The sequence below is a fragment of the Crocodylus porosus genome, unplaced genomic scaffold (assembly GCF_001723895.1).
Source record: "Crocodylus porosus isolate Cpor-Errol unplaced genomic scaffold, CroPor_comp1, whole genome shotgun sequence".
NCBI classification, from domain to species: domain Eukaryota; kingdom Metazoa; phylum Chordata; order Crocodylia; family Crocodylidae; genus Crocodylus; species Crocodylus porosus.
Genome location: NW_017728886.1, coordinates 90,100,123 through 90,121,215, shown reverse-complemented (window position 1 = coordinate 90,121,215; position 21,093 = coordinate 90,100,123). Strand labels below are relative to the sequence as shown.

The 21,093-nt window shown below is 44.4% G+C and overlaps 1 protein-coding gene across 1 annotated transcript in view; it reads right to left on the bottom strand.

Moving 5' to 3' along the window:
• Positions 1-21,093, bottom strand: part of SUGCT (succinyl-CoA:glutarate-CoA transferase) — a 531,371-nt gene that overhangs the window by 436,455 nt on the left and 73,823 nt on the right. The window contains exon 7 of the mRNA XM_019535549.1: positions 8,081-8,172. Coding sequence (XP_019391094.1) covers positions 8,081-8,172 — 92 coding nt within the window. The remainder of the gene's footprint in view (positions 1-8,080; positions 8,173-21,093) is intronic.

Genomic DNA, 21,093 nt, shown 5'->3' with positions numbered 1-21,093 from the left:
ACGATCCTATGATAATACCCCCCCCAAATTAATTCTAGTATGTTTACACCATTCATTAATTAAAATCTCCGGCAGCAATTCCCAAAGCACATTCAAAGACCTTTTTATCAGAAGTTTTGGTATATTAACACTGTACAATATAGCCACAGTGATTTTCTGTGGATACAGTACTGCATAACAGATGCTGAACACATCCCTCCCATGCCTTCTGTTCAATAGTGTTTTTATCTTGAGGATACAAACATTTATAGCTTATCTAAGGCTGATCCAGATGGCCTCTCTTTTCAAATGGTGATAATTACAGAGTTAACTGGCAATCAATTATCTTAAGGTAAAGAAGTCCTGTGTAAAAATATCTTTTGTGGCTATCATGAACTACTTCCCTCTAAAACCACCAGGGTCTTCACTTTTAGTTCTTAACACAAGATCCAAAAGTGAAAAATCTGGTCAAAATTGGACTTCAGAGAACCAGAATTACAAGCTGCAAGTCATATTCCCTTCTGGATTATCATTCTCTGATGTGTCAACAGAAAATTTAGTCTGATTCATATATCACATACCCTACTATTTTGATTTTACTTTAGTTTTTTTCCAAATGTTTTGGCCACAGATCAAAGCTACATAGGGTAGCTTGATAACTATATGACCATACCAGATGCAGGGACTTGTGCCTTTTTTTATTTACCTATGGAGTTATTTAATTCCCACTACTGTCAATGGGAGTTTTATTGGACTCATCAGGCCCAAAGGCAAGGGTACCACACATTTATATTTTGATGAAGACTCCTGCCATGAAAAATCTACATTCTCATAAGAGTTCACATAACCAAACACAAGCAAGGAAAAATAAAAATAAATCCTCATTTGACATCATCCGTTTCATATTTTTTATCCTGCTCTAGGATGTACTTTAGTTTAAATATTTTCCTACTTTTTGCTCATTTTTATGATACACTACTAATAAAATCCTCTGGAATAAACCGGTTGGAGCCAAATCATTTAAGTCTGATAATACATTCAACCAGGTTTATCTCAGACTGGTTTCAGTCATTTTCAAATTGATTTATGTGCACTGAACTTCTATTCTGTTACAGGTTTAAACCAGTTTTTGATTACTTAAACTGGTTTATGTATAATGCCTGTCCCTAGCCTGAATGATCAAAGTCCATAGTGTGCTTGCCTGCTGTGTGTATGTGTTGAGTCGGGAAGCAGGAAGGAAAATGCTTAGACTCACATTTTTTGATTCCAAGGAGCTGCAGGGGCACATTGAAAGGCTGTGCCTGAGTGAGGAACACACTGGTTGTTAGAAAGATAGGTTTTATTGAAAGCAGCAAAAAATCACTTTAAAAAAAAATAAAATTAAAGAGTGCCATTGCAGCAGTGGGAGGCAGAGTGGGTGAGGAGCAGTGCAGAGCGGGATTCTTGGAGGACTGATTAAGTCCATGTCACAGAACAGTTGGTGTCTACATGTAACACTGAACCAGTTCACAGTGAACCAGTTCAAAATAATACTTGATTTTCCAGATGTAGTTTTGAAACTCTCCAAACAGATGAAAACTAGTTTAACAGGATTGTATGTCTGTCTGCTTTAGGTTTAAACCCTCTGAACCATTGTAAATGTTGTGTGTCTTAGAGTGTTGTTACATGTTAACTCAAAAACATGTTAAGGGCCCTTAAACTAAGAGTGCTCACACATGATGGAAGAGAAGCACATGCTAAGGGCCCTCTAAGTGGCTTAGAGAGAATCCTCTTCCATTGAGGATTATCTCTGGTTTTGGGCAGTTTGTTGCAATCACATGTGACTCCTCCACAGGCCCAAAACAAGTTGTGAGTGGTCCTCCAGCATCCCAGGAAGCACCATTCCCAGCCACTCTGTTCCCCCACAGTGACAGCAGGGGAACACCTAAAGGTCAGAAACTCACCTCCACTCCCATTCTGGGCTCTTATCAGCCCCCAGGGCTCCCCCACTCCCACTGTTCCCAGGGTTTCTTTCCTGTCCCTTTGGACTCCCCCTTTTCCCAGCCCCCTTGCCTCCCTGTCCACTCAAATGCGGGGCAGCGGTGGCAGTGCAGAGGGCTCCAGGTGGCTGCAACAGGGTGGGGAGGGGCATGCACAGACTTGGACAAGCAGCTGCATCCTGCACACAGCCACGATCACAACCCAGCGGCATGTGGAGCATTGCCCACTGCATCAGGCAAATCTGTGAAGAGGAAGGGGCATGGGGAGAGGGGCAGATTGAGGCCTGCACAGTGATGGAGGGAGTAGGAAAGGGGTTGGGGTGAATGGGTCGTGGGATGGTTGGAGCCTGGGCAACTCATCCAGGGGTGCAGGTGAGAGGGGGTGGAGAACAGCTTGGTAGGTTTGAATGGGATTGTAAGGGCAGGTGCTGGCAGCACAGTGGGCCCAATCTGGAGGTACAGTAGAAGGGTGGGCAAGTGGCACAGCATGCCCAATCTGGGTGAGGGGGGCATGCACATATTCCCTCTCCTTGCCAATCTGTATTGGCCAGTCTGTGGATTGGGTACTGCCTGCACAACACCCCTCTCCCCCCGCTCCCGCCCCAGCAGTTCCCAGCTCGCCTGCAGCTCCTGGCACTGTCCTGGTGGAGCAAGCAGAGAGGAGGAACACGCTACCACTGCCACTCTCTGGGCTGGGCTCAGACCAGAGAGCAGTATTGGCCCAGCAGTGGCAGTGGTTGTGTGACAGATGGGTTTCCCATTCCCTGCCTGCTCTCCTGGGACAGCACTGGTAGTACAGGTGAGCCAGAGGACATGGGAGGTAATTTTAACACCAATTAAAATTAGTGCATTCAAAGTTCAATGTGTAACAAGGCCTGTACCCTGAGCTTTATATAAGTTGTGTTTTGGAGATGTAAATGGTGATTTTGTGCTTTGGAATGAAATTCACCCATAGTAGGAGTTTGTGGCTGACTGTGGCAATGAAAGACCATTTAGAATTGATTATGTTAGAGTGGTTTTAAAATGACAGTTCATGCATACATTACAATTGAGTACCAATGATAATTTGTTACTTTTAAAATAAATATCACTGTTATAAGGATAGCATAATGGATGTGCAAGTAACAGAGCTGTGTGGGATTTTTAAAATGTACCAAAAATGAGGGGAAAAAAACCCATGGAAGAGCCTTTCAGTCACTGCACAGGTAGGTGGAAAGAGCTTTGCAATGTCTGCTCTGGACACATTGCTGGTTTAAGATAAAACAGACTCCCCCAGCATCCCAGCATGCTCTTGGGCTGGGCAGGGCTCTCTGCTCCAAAGCAGGGCTGGACCCTCCTCTCTGCTCTCTAGCTGAAGCAGAGTGGGGCCAGATGCTGGCCTGCCATGGCCCTCCAAGGCAAATTTCTCCCTCTGCCCCCTCTCACCCTCCTCCCCTAAATCCACTAGTGAACTCTGGGAACCGCAGCTGCTGTTTGCCAGCCACAGCTACACCTCCATGGCTTGCCAGCAAACAGGCAGGGACAGAGTTAATTGCTCACCATCCCCTCTCTCCCCTGGAGCACCCGGGACTTTGGCTTTGGCTTCAGCCTCTGCCCCATGTCCCAGAGGGGAGAGACAGGCAAGCTAGTGTGAAGGTGGTAAGTGTTGGCAAAGACCTGACAATCATCACATATGCTGATTAAGAATTAAGAGAGGTTGCAAACAGCTTTACATTTTAAAGTTAGACTAAGCTATGTATGCTGTGTTACTGACCTGTATCTTAGTTTAGGCAAAGATTTTTGGTAGTTCCCTGTTGTATGCTTTGCAAATTGCTGTGTTCAATATATGCTTGCTTCAGAGAAAGGACTTCTTCCCCACCCCCTCTCTGCTTGCCTGGGTTGGTGCCTGGCCATGCCTGCTCTGCTGCAGCAGGGAGGGGTGAGAGCCTTGGAGGGCATCTTTCTTCCCTCCCCTTTGGCAGGGGCTGGCAGGCATGCTCTAGTGCCCCCCAGCTTCTGGCTTGAGCCACTGCAGGCATGTGGCTGCATTTCCTGATTTAACAGAAAATGTCTGTCCAGTTATTAATCTGGTGTGTCTGGTTTCTCTTAGACTAACCTCCAAAGAGGGAATCTGTTCAGGCTCGGGCTTTTTCATTGTCTGTCCCTTGCCTCAAAGTTTACTAAACATGTGGGTGCTTACTCCAGCCCCCTGCTGTGAGACCCACAATACTTTGCACAATTGTTACTCAGTTGACATTTTGGAATTGTTTAATTGTCACATGTGTCTGCACCTTTTAGATTTCATGCTGCCTTCTTCATGAGGACATCAGTGTGTTTAGGGAGCAGGGAAGAGGGGCATTGCATTTTTTAAATGAAATATGAACTAAAAACTTCAGCGGAAGAAAAGTAAGAGGTAAGATTTAGCATTTACATTAATCAAGCAAAAGAATGACTAAGTCTAAATAAATTGTTAAAAGCCATTAGTGAATAGACAGAACTGTTAGCAACAATGGTTAAATCAGTCTAATGATTACACTGTCTGAAGTAGGAGTGAGGTGATGTGAACATCTATTTCAAGTGCAGATCTTAACCTTTTAATAAAATCCATCTTCATAATGGCCACTGAGGAATGTTACTCCCATAACACAGCTTATGTCCACTTCACTGTAATATTTGTACATTCTGTCATTCATATAACATTGACATTTTTTTTTACCTGAGTTCTAGTTTTTTTTCAAACTTTTCAACATAGTTCCTTTAACTCAACTGGTATTAATGACATTTGTCCCTTTGTAACAGTCAGTACATCCACAGAATTTATTGCATAAGTTTCCAGGTGTGAAATGTTTGGCATTGTAAAGGAAGCAAAGCTTTCACTCCACAAGCACTTGGGTCAGAATGCAAAAAAGACAGTCAGCATGGATCCTCCTGTAGATACCTGTGCTTTATGCACACTAGAATTAGAGGTGAAGGCTTCACAGGGAAAATATAGTAGCATAGGTGGTGTTCACAACTGCCTACAAGGCTGCTTTGGCAGCCATATAGCCAGGATGTCTTAATTCTTCCCTTGAGAGCTGCATATATCCAGCAGGAAAGGAGTCACCTTTTCTCATACCGGGAAATTATTTTGTGAACAAATATGTGGTAACTTGCCATATGGAATTGCAGTGAGGCAAGTGAGCAAACTGTCAACAGCCAAATATAGGTCCTTGTCATAATGGCATGTCTTTCATAGATTTCGTATTTCCTATACTTGTGTAAGAATCACTGATCCTGCACTTAGATGGAAGCAGTAGTATTCAAACTTTTCTAAAGGAGCAAATAGAGTGCTTCTCTACCCACTTAGTTGCATCTTGGATGGTAGCTGGAGTTTGCCAGAGACTGCAGCCTTGTTCCATTATGTCCTCATTTAGAGAAACAGCAATTCTAACTGGGGGAAATATAATTAAGATTTGAAAGAGTTTGTGCAATTTCTCTTATGTGAGCATTGTTTCAATATCCAGCACCTCCATAAAAGCCCCAGAAGATCCTGAAATGCACTAGCATCATTGCCATCAGAACGGGGACTGGTATGACCTCTCTGTCAAGCCATTTTGATAGAGAGGTCATACCAGTCCCGATAAGACATTTTTCGGTGGCGAGTACAACACTGCTGTTCTTCCATGCTCCCAGTTCTTGGGTCGACAGCTGGGATACCAATGCTACAGGGGAATCCAATCTCTCTGACTTCCTCAACCTACAAAAGGAACTACTACAGCAGACCTAATTATGATACCCAGGACAGCCACTATGGTACGGTACTGGGTAGCTGAGGTTGGTCAACCCAGTGCTGTTCCCGTCTCCCCAGTACTACCCTGATCAGATGACTCTCCAGGGACTCTCAGAAGGTCATAGAAATGTAATTCTATTCAACACCAAGGAGAAGATATAGTCAGTACTCCTCCTGAATCGTGGCACGATTTCTGCTACTGGCACGATTTCTAAGTTCTAGTTCTACTATATGGTGTTTCACCAATACCAATGATATTCCCAGAGCCCTAAACCTGATACAATAGTTGTCACTGATGTCTTCACTGGCACTCTTGGAAGAACTTGGAAGAGCAATGTACTGGGGTACTCTCTCTCTATAGCTGGAGTCATATCGGAGCTCTGTTCAGCCCTTTCACATGGCATTGCCCTTTATGTTTGGGTAAACTCCAATACAGAAGTTGTCAATGCGCAGAGGGGCTGGTTCCAAGTTCAATCCCAAGTTTGTTAGTACTGCTGCTAAAGCGTTTTCCAGGTATGGAGGAACACCAGCAGGTGCCAACAGCTTTGGCACTGGAATGATCATATCAGTATAATTACCACTTGCTGGATAAGACTAGATGCCCTTTATTAGGCTTAAAGAAATAACATAGAATGTATAACTAGAGAGACTTTCATCACTGTTTGCCAACTGATTAGACCAGGGATCTCTCACAGTCTTCCTAAGGTTTTGGAAAAACCTTGACTCAAAGCCTTGGCCTTTATCAGACCTCCCTCCCCCTTCACCCCACCTCTTTCAGTTTAGCAAGATTTCTGCTTCTAACTAAGTTCTCCCTTCCAGCCCCCTTCCTGGAAGACAGTACCAGGCTCACCTGGGCTGCAGGGAGTTTCAAAAACCTTAGAGAGAACACCTGGAAGATGATAAATTAAGTGACACGGCTTCTAGGAAGACAAGGATGTTTGAGGGACGGTTCAACAATATGGGGACAACAAACTGGCACATATACCAAAGTAGTGAAAAAGGGTACACCAGTGTGGGTGTGGTAACTGCTGATTGGTTTTCTGATTCAATCATCTTAACCTGATTGGCTTCTATAGTTTTTAAATGTATTACATAGGTATAAAAGATGTAACTGGTCCATCACACTTCAGATATATACCCTCTGCTCACTTTCCCTCTGCCAACTGGTTTGATCAGTAGGCCAGCAGTGATTAAAGTCTCTCTAGTTATACATCTTATGTTACTTGATTAGGCTTGAAGAAATATCATGTATAATAAACCAGGAACAAAGACAAATTATATGGGGATGGGGCCAACCCATCTCCTCAAAACCAAGTTGTATTGATTTCAAATACAAGCTGTCATACTGCTTCCCACACTTCTTTTGCTACTAGCCCCTGAGATCTGCTGCTTGAACAGAGAACAAACCTTGGATTACCCGGAGGCAGATATGCATTTTCTGAGTCGGAAATGGTGTGCACTGATTGCTCTAATAGTTGTAGGTTTAGGCCTGAATCCCTCCAATTGAAGCCCTCAATTTTCAGATTTACACAGTGAGCACAGAAGAGGCATCTGTTATGCTCATTGATCAGGGAGTTGAGTCCAGCTCAGGTCGGAAGATTTAGAATCCAGGAGACAGTGCGAAGCATCTCACTTAGCTGTATAGGGGGAAGGCCCCAACTTTGAACTTGCCCCAAAGGGCCTGCAATTTAAATAAGTAAACCAAAGGATGAAGAGAAGAAAGTAATCTGTTCACAGTCAAAGGAAGTCCAGAGCACAGCCAAAACCAAAACCAAATACTCCTTTGTGTAAGGAGTTGCTTGACTGGCTCCCCTAGTTCTGTTGTGTTATAGTTCCTAAAAACTTCAGCTTTTCCACCAAACTACTCTCCTCATGTCATCCCTTATTAACTGGTGTCTGACTTAAACAACTACTTAAATTCATGCAGATTATTTTGACCTTGCCCATACTGCATACTGTACATTTAAAAACCAGTGATATGCACCTTGATAATCTACCTAAAGTATTTGGAAACCATCTTCATTCTACTGATTTTATGATTCAGCCCATGACTGTTGAATGCTTTTCACTGTATAAACTTATCTTTATAATAAAGACCCCTCAGGAATCAGCAAAAAAACAACATGCTAATTTCTAGAATGTATTACCATACAGCATAGAAATTCTGCAGGTGCAGGCTTTGGCCAATACTGTTCTATTATGATAGGCCATTGCCTCATGACTTCTGCATTGCTCGTTCGTAATAAATCAAAGAACACATTTTATTTTTTCAGCCACCAACCTCTTTAATTCTATAAGCCATTTTATTGTATACAGCACAAAGTTTTAGTGCATCAGAAAATGATTTTATTAAATTTGCAATAAAGTTAAGTACCTCAGGCCCTGTGATATGCATGAGACCAGAAACAGCAGCTGCAACAGAATCATAACCTCCTCTCTGAAACACTGGACCAGTCTGACCATAACCTAAAACACAAGAACAACTATATAAAAAGCTATGCATGACACAACTGAGATATAGATTACTACTCCAGCTCTTTTAAAAAGAGCTGAATTCAATACATTCTCATCAGTTTCTATACACGCATTGTCTCAATAATTCAGGCAAAATATCAAATTAATACTATAGTTATACATCTTGCCTTAAACCAGCAGCCAGCAACCTTTTCAAGACATGGGCTGGAACAACCCAGCTCTGGTCTGATGTGGGCCAGGTAGATTCCATGGAGAGTCGGGGGGGAGGAGGGGGGTGTCTTTCCTTGCACTCATGATGAGACAAGGCAGATGGGAGCTGCACCCCTACTTCTCCTAGCCCCCTGTCCATTCACCGGGGCATGACTGCAGCTTCTAGACAGCAAAGAGCTGCACTTAGGCTGGTCAGCTGGAAGCTGTGTCCATGCTGCTACCTATCTGCACTGTAACTGTGAGGCGATGGGCAGGATAGGGAAGGGGAGAAGGAGAACCCGCAGCAGCACGGATACAGCTTCTAGCCACCCAGTCCTGGTATAACTCCCTGCTGACTGGAAGCTATGCCCATGCCACAGCCAGGGTGACACTGGGGGGACATGAGGAAAAGCAACAGTGGCACAGATGCAGCTGAAAGTTGCCTGGCCCCAGTGCAGCTCCTCACTGCTTAGCCCCAGTGCAGGAGCTGGCACAGGCTCCAGGCAAAACGTTTGGATTCAGTGGTTCAACAGGCCAGATACAGCCTGAGGGTCACATGTTGCCACCTCTCGCCTTGGGCTAAAGAACAATTTCTATCCTAGTGCCTAATAATGTGCTCTCTGAGGCACTGTTGCTCCATGAATCCTGAGGCCAATAAATCATTTGCAGGGCAATATCATGAACCCATTAAGTTCAATAGGAATACCTGTCTCGTGCTATTTAGGGTTTTTTCCCCCTAAGCTAACTCAGTCCATCACTAATGGTGACAAAACCAGCCCCTGAGTAAAATATATAAAATTAATTTTGACAGACTGGAGTTGGTCAATAGCTTTGAAATGCTGATAAAAAAGAAAATCCTTTTCTATTTTTAATACATTTTTGATCAGCCATGCAATTCACATTAAAATTATTACTTAATTTTAATTAATAAACTTTAACTTAATAATTACTTAAGTATGGGTAGTATAATAGCGATGTTGTAGCCTTAATACCATATTTACCTGAATACAAGATGATGTTGACTGTAACACTACCCCCCAATAATTAGACTCCACACACAAAAAATTTATAAATTTATTATGGAATCCAATTAGTGGAGGATCATCTGAAATTAGTGCATGTCCCCCCGCCCCACTACTGCAGGTGGTGGGGGAAGAGGTAATGAGGGAGCAGTAATGGTTGTGGGGGACAGACAATGGGGGAGGCAGTAGGAGGGGCAGGCAGTGGGCAGCAGGTGGTAGAGGGCAGGCAGTGAGAAAGGCAGGCAGCTTGCCCCCTTGCTGACTTTGGCATCCCCCTCCCCACTTACCCACCACTGTGCCTGCCCCTCTCCCTTAGCAGCCTCAGGTAGTCCTGTTTCCCCCTTCCCTTGCTCCCCTTCCTCCTCTGTCCATGCCATTTCTGCCACCCACAGCCTCAGGTCCCTACCCACTCCTGAAGTCTCTCCCCCCATTCCTGCCCTTCAACCAACCTCTTCCCCCCACCTTAACTTTTCTCCCACACCAGCATCCTCTGTCTGTGCTACAGCCCAGGGCATGGAGCATCGCTCTAGCCTAGCCTTATAGCAGTGGCACAGGGAACCAGCACTGCTGCTATGGGGCCAGTCTAGAACAGCAGTGCCAGCTCCGTGCCCAGGCTGGAGCCATACTCCGTTCCCTGGGCTGCAGCAACGACATCTTGCTGGTGTGGGAACAAAGGCAAGAAGGCATGAAGCAGAATGGGAGAGAAAAGGAGGGGTGGCATGAAGAGGAAAGAGCCTGGGGACTGCAGGGGAAAAGTGGCAGGGCATGCAGAGGCAGGGGTGAGGACATGTAGCAGCTGTGGCTCTGGCTTCAGCCCCATCCCCAGGTTGGAGATGGAGCCAGAGAAGCTGATGTTTCCAATGGAGATAAACAGGTAGAAAGATGCAGCATCGATAAATAAATCCTACCCTGGAAGTGAATAGCAAAAGGACCAAAGGAGAGTCTATTAAGCACATACGGAAGTAGGATCTGCCATCTAACATGTTATTTGATTATTGTGGCCTTCTTACTAAACCAAGTCAGTTCTTTTAGGGGAGCTTGAGAAGAACCTGCAGCCATCTGACTACAAATTCCATCAGACCAACAACAGAAAACCCTGCAGTAATTGTAGACTTTATGCCTCAAATATGCCAAGTCCGAAGCAAAAACAAAAATGAAAACTTTTCAAGAACTTTTTGATACCATATGGAGGAAAGCTATTCAATCCCAACTGGTTTAGAGAGTAGATATCATGTCTGGCAGTTATGTGCAAAAGTCATTGAAAAAAGATAAACAAGAGAGGAGAAAGACTATTACACCAACAGAGTTTGTAAAACTGGATCCTAACGCTCCTTTACTTGTTCAGGTGGAGATGTTTTGGCCTTCTTCAGCAAAAAAGGGTTATTACAACCATCAGCTAAACAATACCAGAGATGGAATTCAGGTATGCAATCATCTGTCTGCTGCTCTAAAATCAGCAGATATTTGGCTTGTCATCCATTTATTTTGATGCAGTTTCATCTGGTTTCACACAGGTCATAATGCTGCCTAATGATACAGATGATGTCCTTCTCCAATATCGGTTTCAACTGTTTGAAAAAGGACTTTTGGATTAATGCAAGCTTGGGTGATAAAGTAAGATTAGTTCCTCTTCACATGCATGGACAGAAACTCGGACCAACTTTGGGTAGTGTTCTTATTAAGGCTCACATTCTCACAGGATGTGATGACATCAGCAAAGCGGGGAAAAAAAACTATCAGACAGAACTAAACGCATCACCAGAGAAATTCCTTTTAGATTTTGCTGAAGAGAACTACATTCTCAGAAAACGTGCTAACAGAGCCAAAGAATATCTTGTTAAGGTCCTACACCCATCACTTCACTGCAAAAGATTTGATGAGCTTCATTTGCACTGTACAAAAATAAACGAATTTCACAGCTCCCCCCCACTTCTTTCTCTATTTGAAATGGACATCTCAGGAAATGCTTCTTTGTGGCACATGAATGTTTTAGCTTGGATGACAGCAGCTACAGAAGTACGTTAAATTTGAAAGATTTTCAGTGGTACAAAGACCCAAGTGGAGCTCTTTTTCCAGATAAATGTCTTCATTCTGTTCCTGATGATGAATTATTGCTGACATGCAACTGTGCAGCATGCATACCTGCAAGATGCAAATGCCAAAAAATTACATTTCTTGTATTGAATGCCACAAATGTGGTGAAAACTGTTTAAGGAAAACCAGTAGTCTAATGGATGATGTGCTGGATCATCTCAAAACATTAAAAAAAAATTTCAATAATCACATTGATTTGTTTAATATCATGCTGTATGTTATAGCATTTCTTATTAATTCCACATTGATATTCCAGTTTTATATACAGCATTTAGATTTCAACTGGTATGTAAGAAAAAACATCATAAATAAAGTAATGTTAAGATAATTTGTCTTGAGAGAATTGTGAACCCTACTTTCTTTTGCCACTATGACACTGGAAGCATCTTTATTAGACCTTTATTTGACCTTGAAAACATTGGGTTAGACACCAAGATTACTTAGGAGATGCCAGTCACCAAAGAGCAATTGTTGCCATGTTTAAAGATGGTGCCCTCCCACCTTCTGTGCATCAAATGGTGACATCTACCCAAGTTTGTTTGTTTTTTATCCTTACATGTGTTTTCTTAAGTACAGGTGGTTACTTTACTCAGGTTTGACTTTTCTACAGTGGGGGTCTATGCCACGGACTGAACTATTAAGGGGAACAAACAACAAGACTAAGCTAAGTAGTTATGCTGGTACAGAACTGTGTCATCTCAGTCTTACAAGGTGGGGACTTTCAAAAAAGCCCAAGACGGTTAAATGCCTAAAAGCTAAATGAAATCCCTCTAGTTCCTTTTTAAAAAATCCCAACTTGTAATGTTTCCAGGGAACTTCTACCGAATTCAGTTGAGAGTCACCTTTTCTATGCAACTGAATCCTCATCATTCTGGAAGCATCAAATTTTAGTGAAAGGGAAGTTATACTACCCAGTATATTTACTTGACTATACAGATGATTAAAAAAAAAACCTTTAGAAATAATATACATAACATGTATGCGTAATATGTATATCCTGAATTCAGGAAAATATCAAACTAGACAGAGGTATGTGATGGTATACTAATAAGTAACACTGGAGAATATCTAAAGCTCTGTCTACCCCCCAAAAGTAATTATACTTGCCTAGCTTATTCTAGACAGAAATATAACTATAATATAGTTATAATATTGTAAAATAACTGCATCTGTAGTTGTTTGGAGAGGAGGTAAGCAGCCCTCAGTGGTGAAGGAACAGGTTAGGAACTACTTAGAAAAGCCGGATGTGTATGGCCAAATCGGATGCACCTAAGGGTGCTGAGAGAGCTGGCTGATGTGATTGCAGAGCCACTGGCCATCACCATGAATTTTCAAAGATGATCGGGAGAGATCCCAAGTGATTGGAAAAGGGCAAACACAGTGCCCATATTTAAGAAAGGGAAAAAGGAGGATCCAAGAAACTACAGGCCAGTGAGACTCACCTCAGTCCCTGGAAAAATCATGGAGCAGATCATCAATTAATTCATTTCTAAACAGAAAAGGGTGATTAGGAACAGTCAGCATGAATTCACCAAGTGCAAGTCATGCCACCTGACCAACCTGATTGCCTTCTATAATGAGGTGACTGGCTCTGTGGAAGCAGGGAGACCAGTGGATGTGGTGTACCTTGATTTTAACAAGATTTATGATACAGTCTCCCGCAACGTTCTCACAGGCAAGCTAAGGAACTATGGGCTGCATGAATGGACTGCAAGGTGTATAGAAAACTGTCTGAAACATTGGGCTCAGACAGTAGTAACCAATGGCTCGATGTCTAGTTGGCAGCCAGTATCAAGTAGAGTGCCTCAGGGGTTGGTCCTGGGGCCAGTTTTGTTCAATGTCTTTGTTAATGACCTGGAAGATGGCACAGTATACAATGAGCAAGTGTGCAGATACACCAAGCTGAGAGAAGCAGCAGATATGCTGGAGGGTAGGGGTAGGATTCAGAGTGACCCAGACAAATTGGAGGATTGGGCCAAAAGGAATCTCATGAGGCTCAAAAAGGACAAGTGCAAAGTCCTGCGCTTACGACAGAACAATCCATAGGCTGGGGGCCTGGGCAGCAGCTCTGCATTAAAGGACCTGGGGGTTACAGTGGACAATAAGCTGAACATAAGCCAACAGTGTGCCCTAGTTGCCAAGCAGACTAAAGTCATATTGGGCTGTATTGGTAGGTGTGATGCCAGTATGTCAAGTAATAATTCCCCTCTATTCAGCATTGGTGAGGCCACATCTGGAGTAGTGTGTTCAGTTTTGGCCCTCCCACTACAAAAAGGATGTGGACAAATTGGAGAGAGTTTAACAGAGAGTGACAAAAATGGTGAGGGGGCTGGGGGACATGACTTAAGGAAGGACTGGGGGAACTAGGCTTATTTAGTCTAGAGAAGAGGAGACTTAATAGCAGCCTTCAACTACCTGACGGGGTTCAAAAGAGGATGCATTTGTGACAGATGACAGAGCAAGGATCAATGGTCTCAAGTTATAGCAAGGGAGGTTTAGGTTAGTTATTAGGAAGAATTTTCTCACTAGGAGGGTGGTAAAACACGGGAACAGATTACCCAAAGAGGTGGTGGAAGCTCCATCCTTGAGGGGTTTTCAAAACCCAGCTGCACAAGGCTTTGGCTGGGATGATCTAGTTGGAGCTGGTCCTGCTTTAAGCAGGGGGTTGGATTAGATGATCTCCTGAAGTCCCTTCCAACCCTAACTTATTATGATTCTATGAATCTGTGTTTCACCATAGTAACATGCTTTACTTTCTCTCATACAGCAAACACTTTTCCCTCAAAAATCTGGCAATTGCAGTGCACGAGATATGCAAGAACAGTCTCTGCTGGCAAAAGTGAAAGTAAAACTGGCATGGAAATCACAGGTAGTATAAAAAAAAGTTGCTGCCACTCAGCCATTTACTACAATTTTCTTTTCTCTTCATCCTGCTTTTAAAAACAAAGTGCGTATTATATTCTAAGGTGTGCGTATGCAAGAAAATACAGTAATTAAAAATACACTGCAACTGAAACGTTCTACTGGTAAAATGTTTATATGGAACACTAGCCACTCTGAGCCTTCTGGATAAATGAGGATATGCATCTAATAAATGAATAAATAAATTGTGGATTGTCCTTTCCCTGAGTAATATAGATTCAATTTTTTTAAACACTTGGTCTCAACACTTCTTGAGTTTGGGCCCTAGCTACTGTCCACATCAGACAGGCAGATAGATCTCTACATGCAGGAACAAACATCAGCTGCAGAAAGATGTGTCGGAACACTTTAACCACTCCATTGCTGACCTCAGGCTTGTTATTCTCAGGCAGCAAAATGTTAAAAATCAATTTGAATGGGAAATAGTAGTACAAGAAATCATTCGTAGATTGGATTGCATTAAGAACAGTTGAAACAGGAACCACAGATTCTTATCCCATCACCTAGATTACTTTTTGACCTCTTTGTTCCTATAGCTTCTTTGCTTCTCCCAGAACTACCCTTCTTCCCTCTCCCCACTTCTTTTCCCACCTTTTGCATTCAAATCACTTGCTCCACTTTATACACTGCTCTACGCTGTTGTTTCACAGCATCTGATGAAGTACTCTGTATACCTTGTGCTCTAGAACAAAACTTGCTTGAGAGAGTCCAGAGAAGAGCCATGCACATGATCAGAGGTCAGGAAAACAGACTTTACGACAACAGGCCGAGAGCTCAGGGGTGATCTGTTGGCCACCTATAAGTTTATCACGGGTGACCACCAGGACCTGGGGGAACGTTTGTTCACCAGAGCGCCCCAAGGGATGATGAGGTCGAACGGTCACAAACTCCTGCAAGACCGTTTCAGGCTGGACATACGGAAGCATTACTTTACTGTCCGAGGCCCCAAGGTCTGGAACAGCCTGCCAGCGGAGGTGATTCAAGCGCCTACATTGAACACCTTCAAGAGTAAATTGGATGCTTATCTTGCTGGGAATCCTATGACCCCAGCTGACTTCCTGCCCTTTGGGCAGGGGGCTGGACTCGATCTTCCGAGGTCCCTTCCAGCCCTAATGTCTACAAAATCTATGAAAACACGCTCTGCCTCATTCAGAGTACAGACTGAAACAAATGCCCCCTCCATCTCTCCAGTGGGCATCCTGAACACTCACTGGGGCTTCCTCAAACCTTCCCGCTTAAGAAGTTAACTTATAAGATACTTTGAGGCAGGGATGGGCAAAATACAACTCACGGGCCACATCCGGCCCACCAGCTCATTCTATCCAGACTGCAGGGCCTCTAAAAATGTTAGAAAATTAATTTTTATCTGCCCCTCATTGCCTGTCAAAGATGACAGGCAGCCAGCGGCAGCAGGAACCAGCAGCAGCCTATGGCTGAGCAGCAAGCCAGCATGGCTCCACCCCACCCCACTCCCCCTGTCCCACCCTCAGCCCCAAACCAGAAATCTCTGCCGCTTCTGGCCACATAACCCTGGAGCAATCCCCCCCAACCCTTCCCTCAGTCTGAGTGGAAACTAAAGTAAGATTGGACAGAGGCAGGGAACCCCACGGTGCCGGGAGCCCCGTGGTGCTTCCAAGGCCAAGCTAGAAGCGAGGATGGGAGTGGGGGTGAAGGGAAGCTGCTGCAGGGTGGGGGGGGGAAGGGAACAGCACAGGAAGGGGCGGGGGCCACGGGCAGCAGTACTGCAAGCAGCAGGGGCTGCGGGGATTGGCGGGAGCACGCGCCACTCAGCTGCTTCTCCTCACTTGTGCCCACCCGGCTGGGCCCATCTCGTCCCAAGCATCACGCAGCAAAGCAGCAGCTGGGCTGGCTTTGCTGTATGCTGCCCAGGATGGGATGGGACAAGTCCGGCCGGGTCGGCATCAGTGAGGAAAATAGGAGGCTCAGCCGAGTGCCGCTCAACACCAGCCTGGCCCAGCCAGAGTGGCACGCAGCTCAGCCGTGCCTTCCCTTACCTCTGCCAGCCTGTCCCAGCTGGTCCCAAGCAGCACACAGCTTACCACAGCTTCTCATCGCCGGTGCCCTCCCAGCCAGGCCCAGCCCATCCTAAGTGGCACACAGGGAAGCAGCGGGGGAGGGGAGGGATTTTCTGGGTTCTGCTTGGGTCGGGACAGGCCTGGCCAGATCAGCACCAGTGAAGAGAAGCGGCAGCTGAACCAGCTGAGTTGCGTCTGCTTCCCCGCACCGGTTGGGATGGGACAGGATGGGCAGCTGGTTGGCACCAGAGAATCAAAGCCATGGTTGAGTCTGTGCGGAGCAGCATGCAAGGAAGAGGCACATGGCTCAGCTGGCTAGGCTGCCGCTTCTCCTCGTTGGTGCCAACCCAGCCAGGCCTGTCTCGTCCTAAGTGGCACACAGCAAAGCCAACCCAGCCACTGCTTCCCTGTGTGCTGCTTGGAATGCGACGGGTCTGGCTGAGTCGGCACTGGCAAGGAGAAGCAGCGGCTGAGCCATGTGCTGCTTGAGACTAGACAGGCCAGGCATAAGTGTGCAGCTTTGCACAGCTGTTACCAGAGCTCCAGGGGCTCCTGCCACAGTCCAGGGGACTCCACCCCACTTGTGCTGTGCCCAGAGGCCAGGCCAGGAGCCCCCCAAGCCCAGCATCCTACCACTGCTAGGCAGCATCCTCTCGCGGGCAGGGCGGCTGTGGCCCATCCCACGGAGCTGTGTGGGCCAGGCCAGGCTCCACCTTGGGTGCCTCTGGGGGCCCAGCTGTGGCCCAAGTCCGCAGAGCTGTGGGGCAGACCCCACTCCCCTCTCAGCACCCCCTCTCCTCTGGGTGCCACCTTCCCAAGGGCCTGGCCTACCCGCAGTGCCTGCTTCTCCCCATGTGTCTCTCCCTCTTTTCCTCTTCCTCTGCTTCTCCTTCTCTCTCCCTCCTTCCTTTCTTCTCTTCTCTCTCCCCTCCATGAAGTTTTATTTATTGTCACCAGGTTTAGAATTTTTAGAAAACCTGGTATTATTTACCATAAAAAAGAAACATTTATGATTATTAACTATATTACTATGCAGTGCATCCTGCCATATAGCCCCTGCCCCAGTTTTGTTTTTTTGGCATGCCACCACTCCAGCACCTTACAAGGTAGACATTGTGTTTTTTTCAGCACACTGGCCAAAAAATGTTGCCTACCCCTGACATAGACCACGTGACAGAGTGTAACTTCCAGTTCCAAGGCCATACTATCCTCTCCCAAAAGGAGTACTTTCAGGGGCAAAAGACAGGGGTTAGGGGGCAGGACTTCTGGCCACAAGATGGTGCTATAGGGGCAGAGTAACTGTCAAGGGGCCAGGCTATCCATGCAGGCCTGAACAGCTCACCAAAATTCATGAAGCAGTCTTCCAGCCAAAATAATTGCACACCCCTGCTTTACGGTCACCCCCATACTGGTGCCGACCTTACACTTACAGACCTGGTCTCAATGACTGGCAATCAATCTAAACCTCTTACAACCTATAACAAAATAGAATTTCCATGCACACAAAGTGGTCTAAAAATTGCAAAACCTAGTTTAAGATAAGCCTGAATCCATGTAGTATCAAACCTATTCAATTTAGGTCACACTGGTGCATGGAACTTCTACACACTTTTCCTGTGCAGCTCCAGGGCTGGGAAAACCCAGCCATTTGCCCTACTCCCAGGGCTGCTCTTTTCATTCCCACCCCACCCACATTGGGCTATTTTTTGCACTCTCCAGTCTCTTGCACCTTGACCTCCCCTCCCTCTGACCAGTCAGTCATCTCAACACCCATCCCACAAGCTGCTCAGGGTGTAGGTGCTTTTAATCAGCATTCGCTCGCTGCTGCCAGAGCTAAGCAAGTAAGTCCCGGTGGCAGGGAGGATGTAGGTTAACTGGTTGGGGGGCAGGGGAGAGCCCACCCCACCTTCAGGTCATGCCTACCCTCCACCCCGATGAATCATGCCTCCCCTCCCATCTTCTGGCAGAGCCCCAACCCCCATCCTGACTTACCAAGCAGGCATTTTAAAATCAATTTAACTTCCTCCCTATTGCCCCCAAATAACTGTACTTAGCCTAAGACTCAATGAGAGAGAAACAAATGAGAGACAATGACTGTCTAGCTGTGTGACTGAAGTGACCTCTTAAAAAGTAGGACAGACGGGTAGCCCCAAAGCATATTAAGTTATTTATGCAAAGCTGAAATGGGTTAATAAAAGAGAGTGGGAACAACCAGCCACACCCTTAGCACAGAATATCCTACTAAGCTGGCACTCTGATCATGCAGGATGAGAAGGGAGTTGAACCTGGCCCTCCCTAGTCTGGGTGCAATCCCTAGCCCCTGAGTTATTGGAGTCCACCACCATGACCAATCTTTAACCCTTCAAACCCTCCCAAATTTTTTTGTCAAAAAGATTGAGTAATTCCAGAATGATCCTCATTTCTCAGATAATTTACTTTGCCAAAATTTTGATATTTGCCAAAATTTTCTGCCCAGTTCTATTCAGGATCACTTCTCACACAGAAGCAGACGGGAAGAATCTAAGAGGCTAGACTTAATTCTTGATCTTCATTCTTCACACACACGCATGCACGCACGCACAAAGACTCTTTAATTTATGGAAAAAAATAATTTACTTTCACATATAATGGCATATAAGATTTTATGGCCGCATACAAAAATGCCATGCCTGGCTTTGATTATGTATGTGCCATTATCTCATTGGGATGAACTGCAGCACCAAAATTATTTTAATGTGTGTGGGTCCACTTCAAAAACAAAATCTTGCTCAATAAAAAAATACTCTAAACAACTTTAATTGGATAGTGAAAAGCATATTGAAATACGTGAGAAATTATGGAGAAGGAAAAGCACTGTTCTCAATTACTAACAGCGAAAAGACATCTCACCATGTCTAGTCATACAAATGTTTGCCCAAACAGAAAGCATCTGAAAATTTAACTTTTTGTATTTATGCAGACCAAACATTAAAATTCCTTAAAATAATTTATCTGGGAAAGAAAATGGCTCTTCTGTAAAATCTTCACTCAGCATTCTTCAAAGTGACTGGCAATGCTTTTCTGATTTTTTCTAACAGCCCTTCATATATTAGTTTATGTAGTTTGAAGTATCCCTAATAAAACACCTATAATTTCATTTCAAAACACCTATCATTGCTACATGGTGGTCGTGAGGTTAACTATAGTGGAGGCCAGAAAAATTTTAACTAGCTTTGAGTATTGTAACAAAATAAGGAAACAGGTACAGAATATCCTTTTAAATTTGATTCTTAATTGGCAAGTTAACTGGCCAAACAGAAACCAAAATCTATTTTTGGTAGGGGTGGCTTGCCAAACTCAAAGAATTTGGGATTAGGACCTGTCTGGAAAAAGAAGTAGCTAAACAGCTTTGAGTTTCAAGTCTCAAGCTAATACTAAGGCTAAAAAACCTAGTAGTTCTCTTTCCTGGATAGATAAGGAACTGTGACACTTCACTCGGGAGCATAAAAAATGGAAAAAGAGTGAGAGCAAGCAAAATCTTGTTTTTTTAAAATGAGTAGGACTATTTTTTTCAAAAGTAGGGTATGCATACTTGACCAGGTCTAGCATATATGAAACATACTGTGAAAAAGTTGAATGTTTAGCATACATAGGCAACTTGACCGAGTGTTTGTCAAATGTAGACTTGCAATCATAAATTCAGAACACACAAATGCAGGCTTGCAATTGCACACTTTTGAAAATAGATTCCATGCCTAACTTGAGCAGACCAAGTTTAGATATAGTTGTATGTGTTTATATAGTAAAACTAAATAATCCTGTTTCATGTGGGGTTTTCGTTTTGGTTTGGTTTGGATTTTTTGTTTGTTTGCTTGCTTGCTGTATTTTTGGAGTGGGGAATGTTTTTTCTTTAGATAAATTTAATACTTCAGAAAAAATTCTCAGTTGTGCATTAACTGGAGAAATACATGTAACATGTATGATTGCTGGAAGACTATTTCCTTACTGATTTTGCTGACAGCCATGTGGGTTTTCAGAGTCCTTTCAAATGGAATTTCTAAAGACACTGGGGAAGAACGATATACCTTAACAAATCCCCACCCTACCAGATGCACCAAAAGGGACTATACCGAGACATTCAATACCCTTAACTACCCCTGAGTTCCCAAAGCTCAGCGCCTCTTAGAATCATGGCACAACAGGCCACTGTTTCATTCACGCACTGCAAATCAGCAAAATCTTACCACAAATGAGGTCATGAGAAAATAAGACACAAAAGCAACAACAACTGAGCACCATCCCACACTGGTCACTACTAAAGCATTCTTTAGTCCAACTCATACAATGTCTTGTGCTGTGCTGAACACAAACGCTGCATGAGTGCTTGAGAAGAGCTCTCACATTTAGCATGGCCATTTATGTCACTGCTGGCCTCAATTTCCTCTCCCCAGGCTAGAGCTGTGGCTGACAAGCCCATGTTTTACCCACTAAGGAGCCCTGTAATTAATTATCGTCTTTCTCCTCCCAGAAGCACAAAAGTGGATGCAAGATAAAACAAGTTTGAAGGACAAACTACCCCATCATCTTTGGATGACGGGGTAGAAAGCACCCTGTTCAAGTTTGCTGATGACACTAAGATGTGGGGGGATGTGGGTGCACTAGAAGGGTGC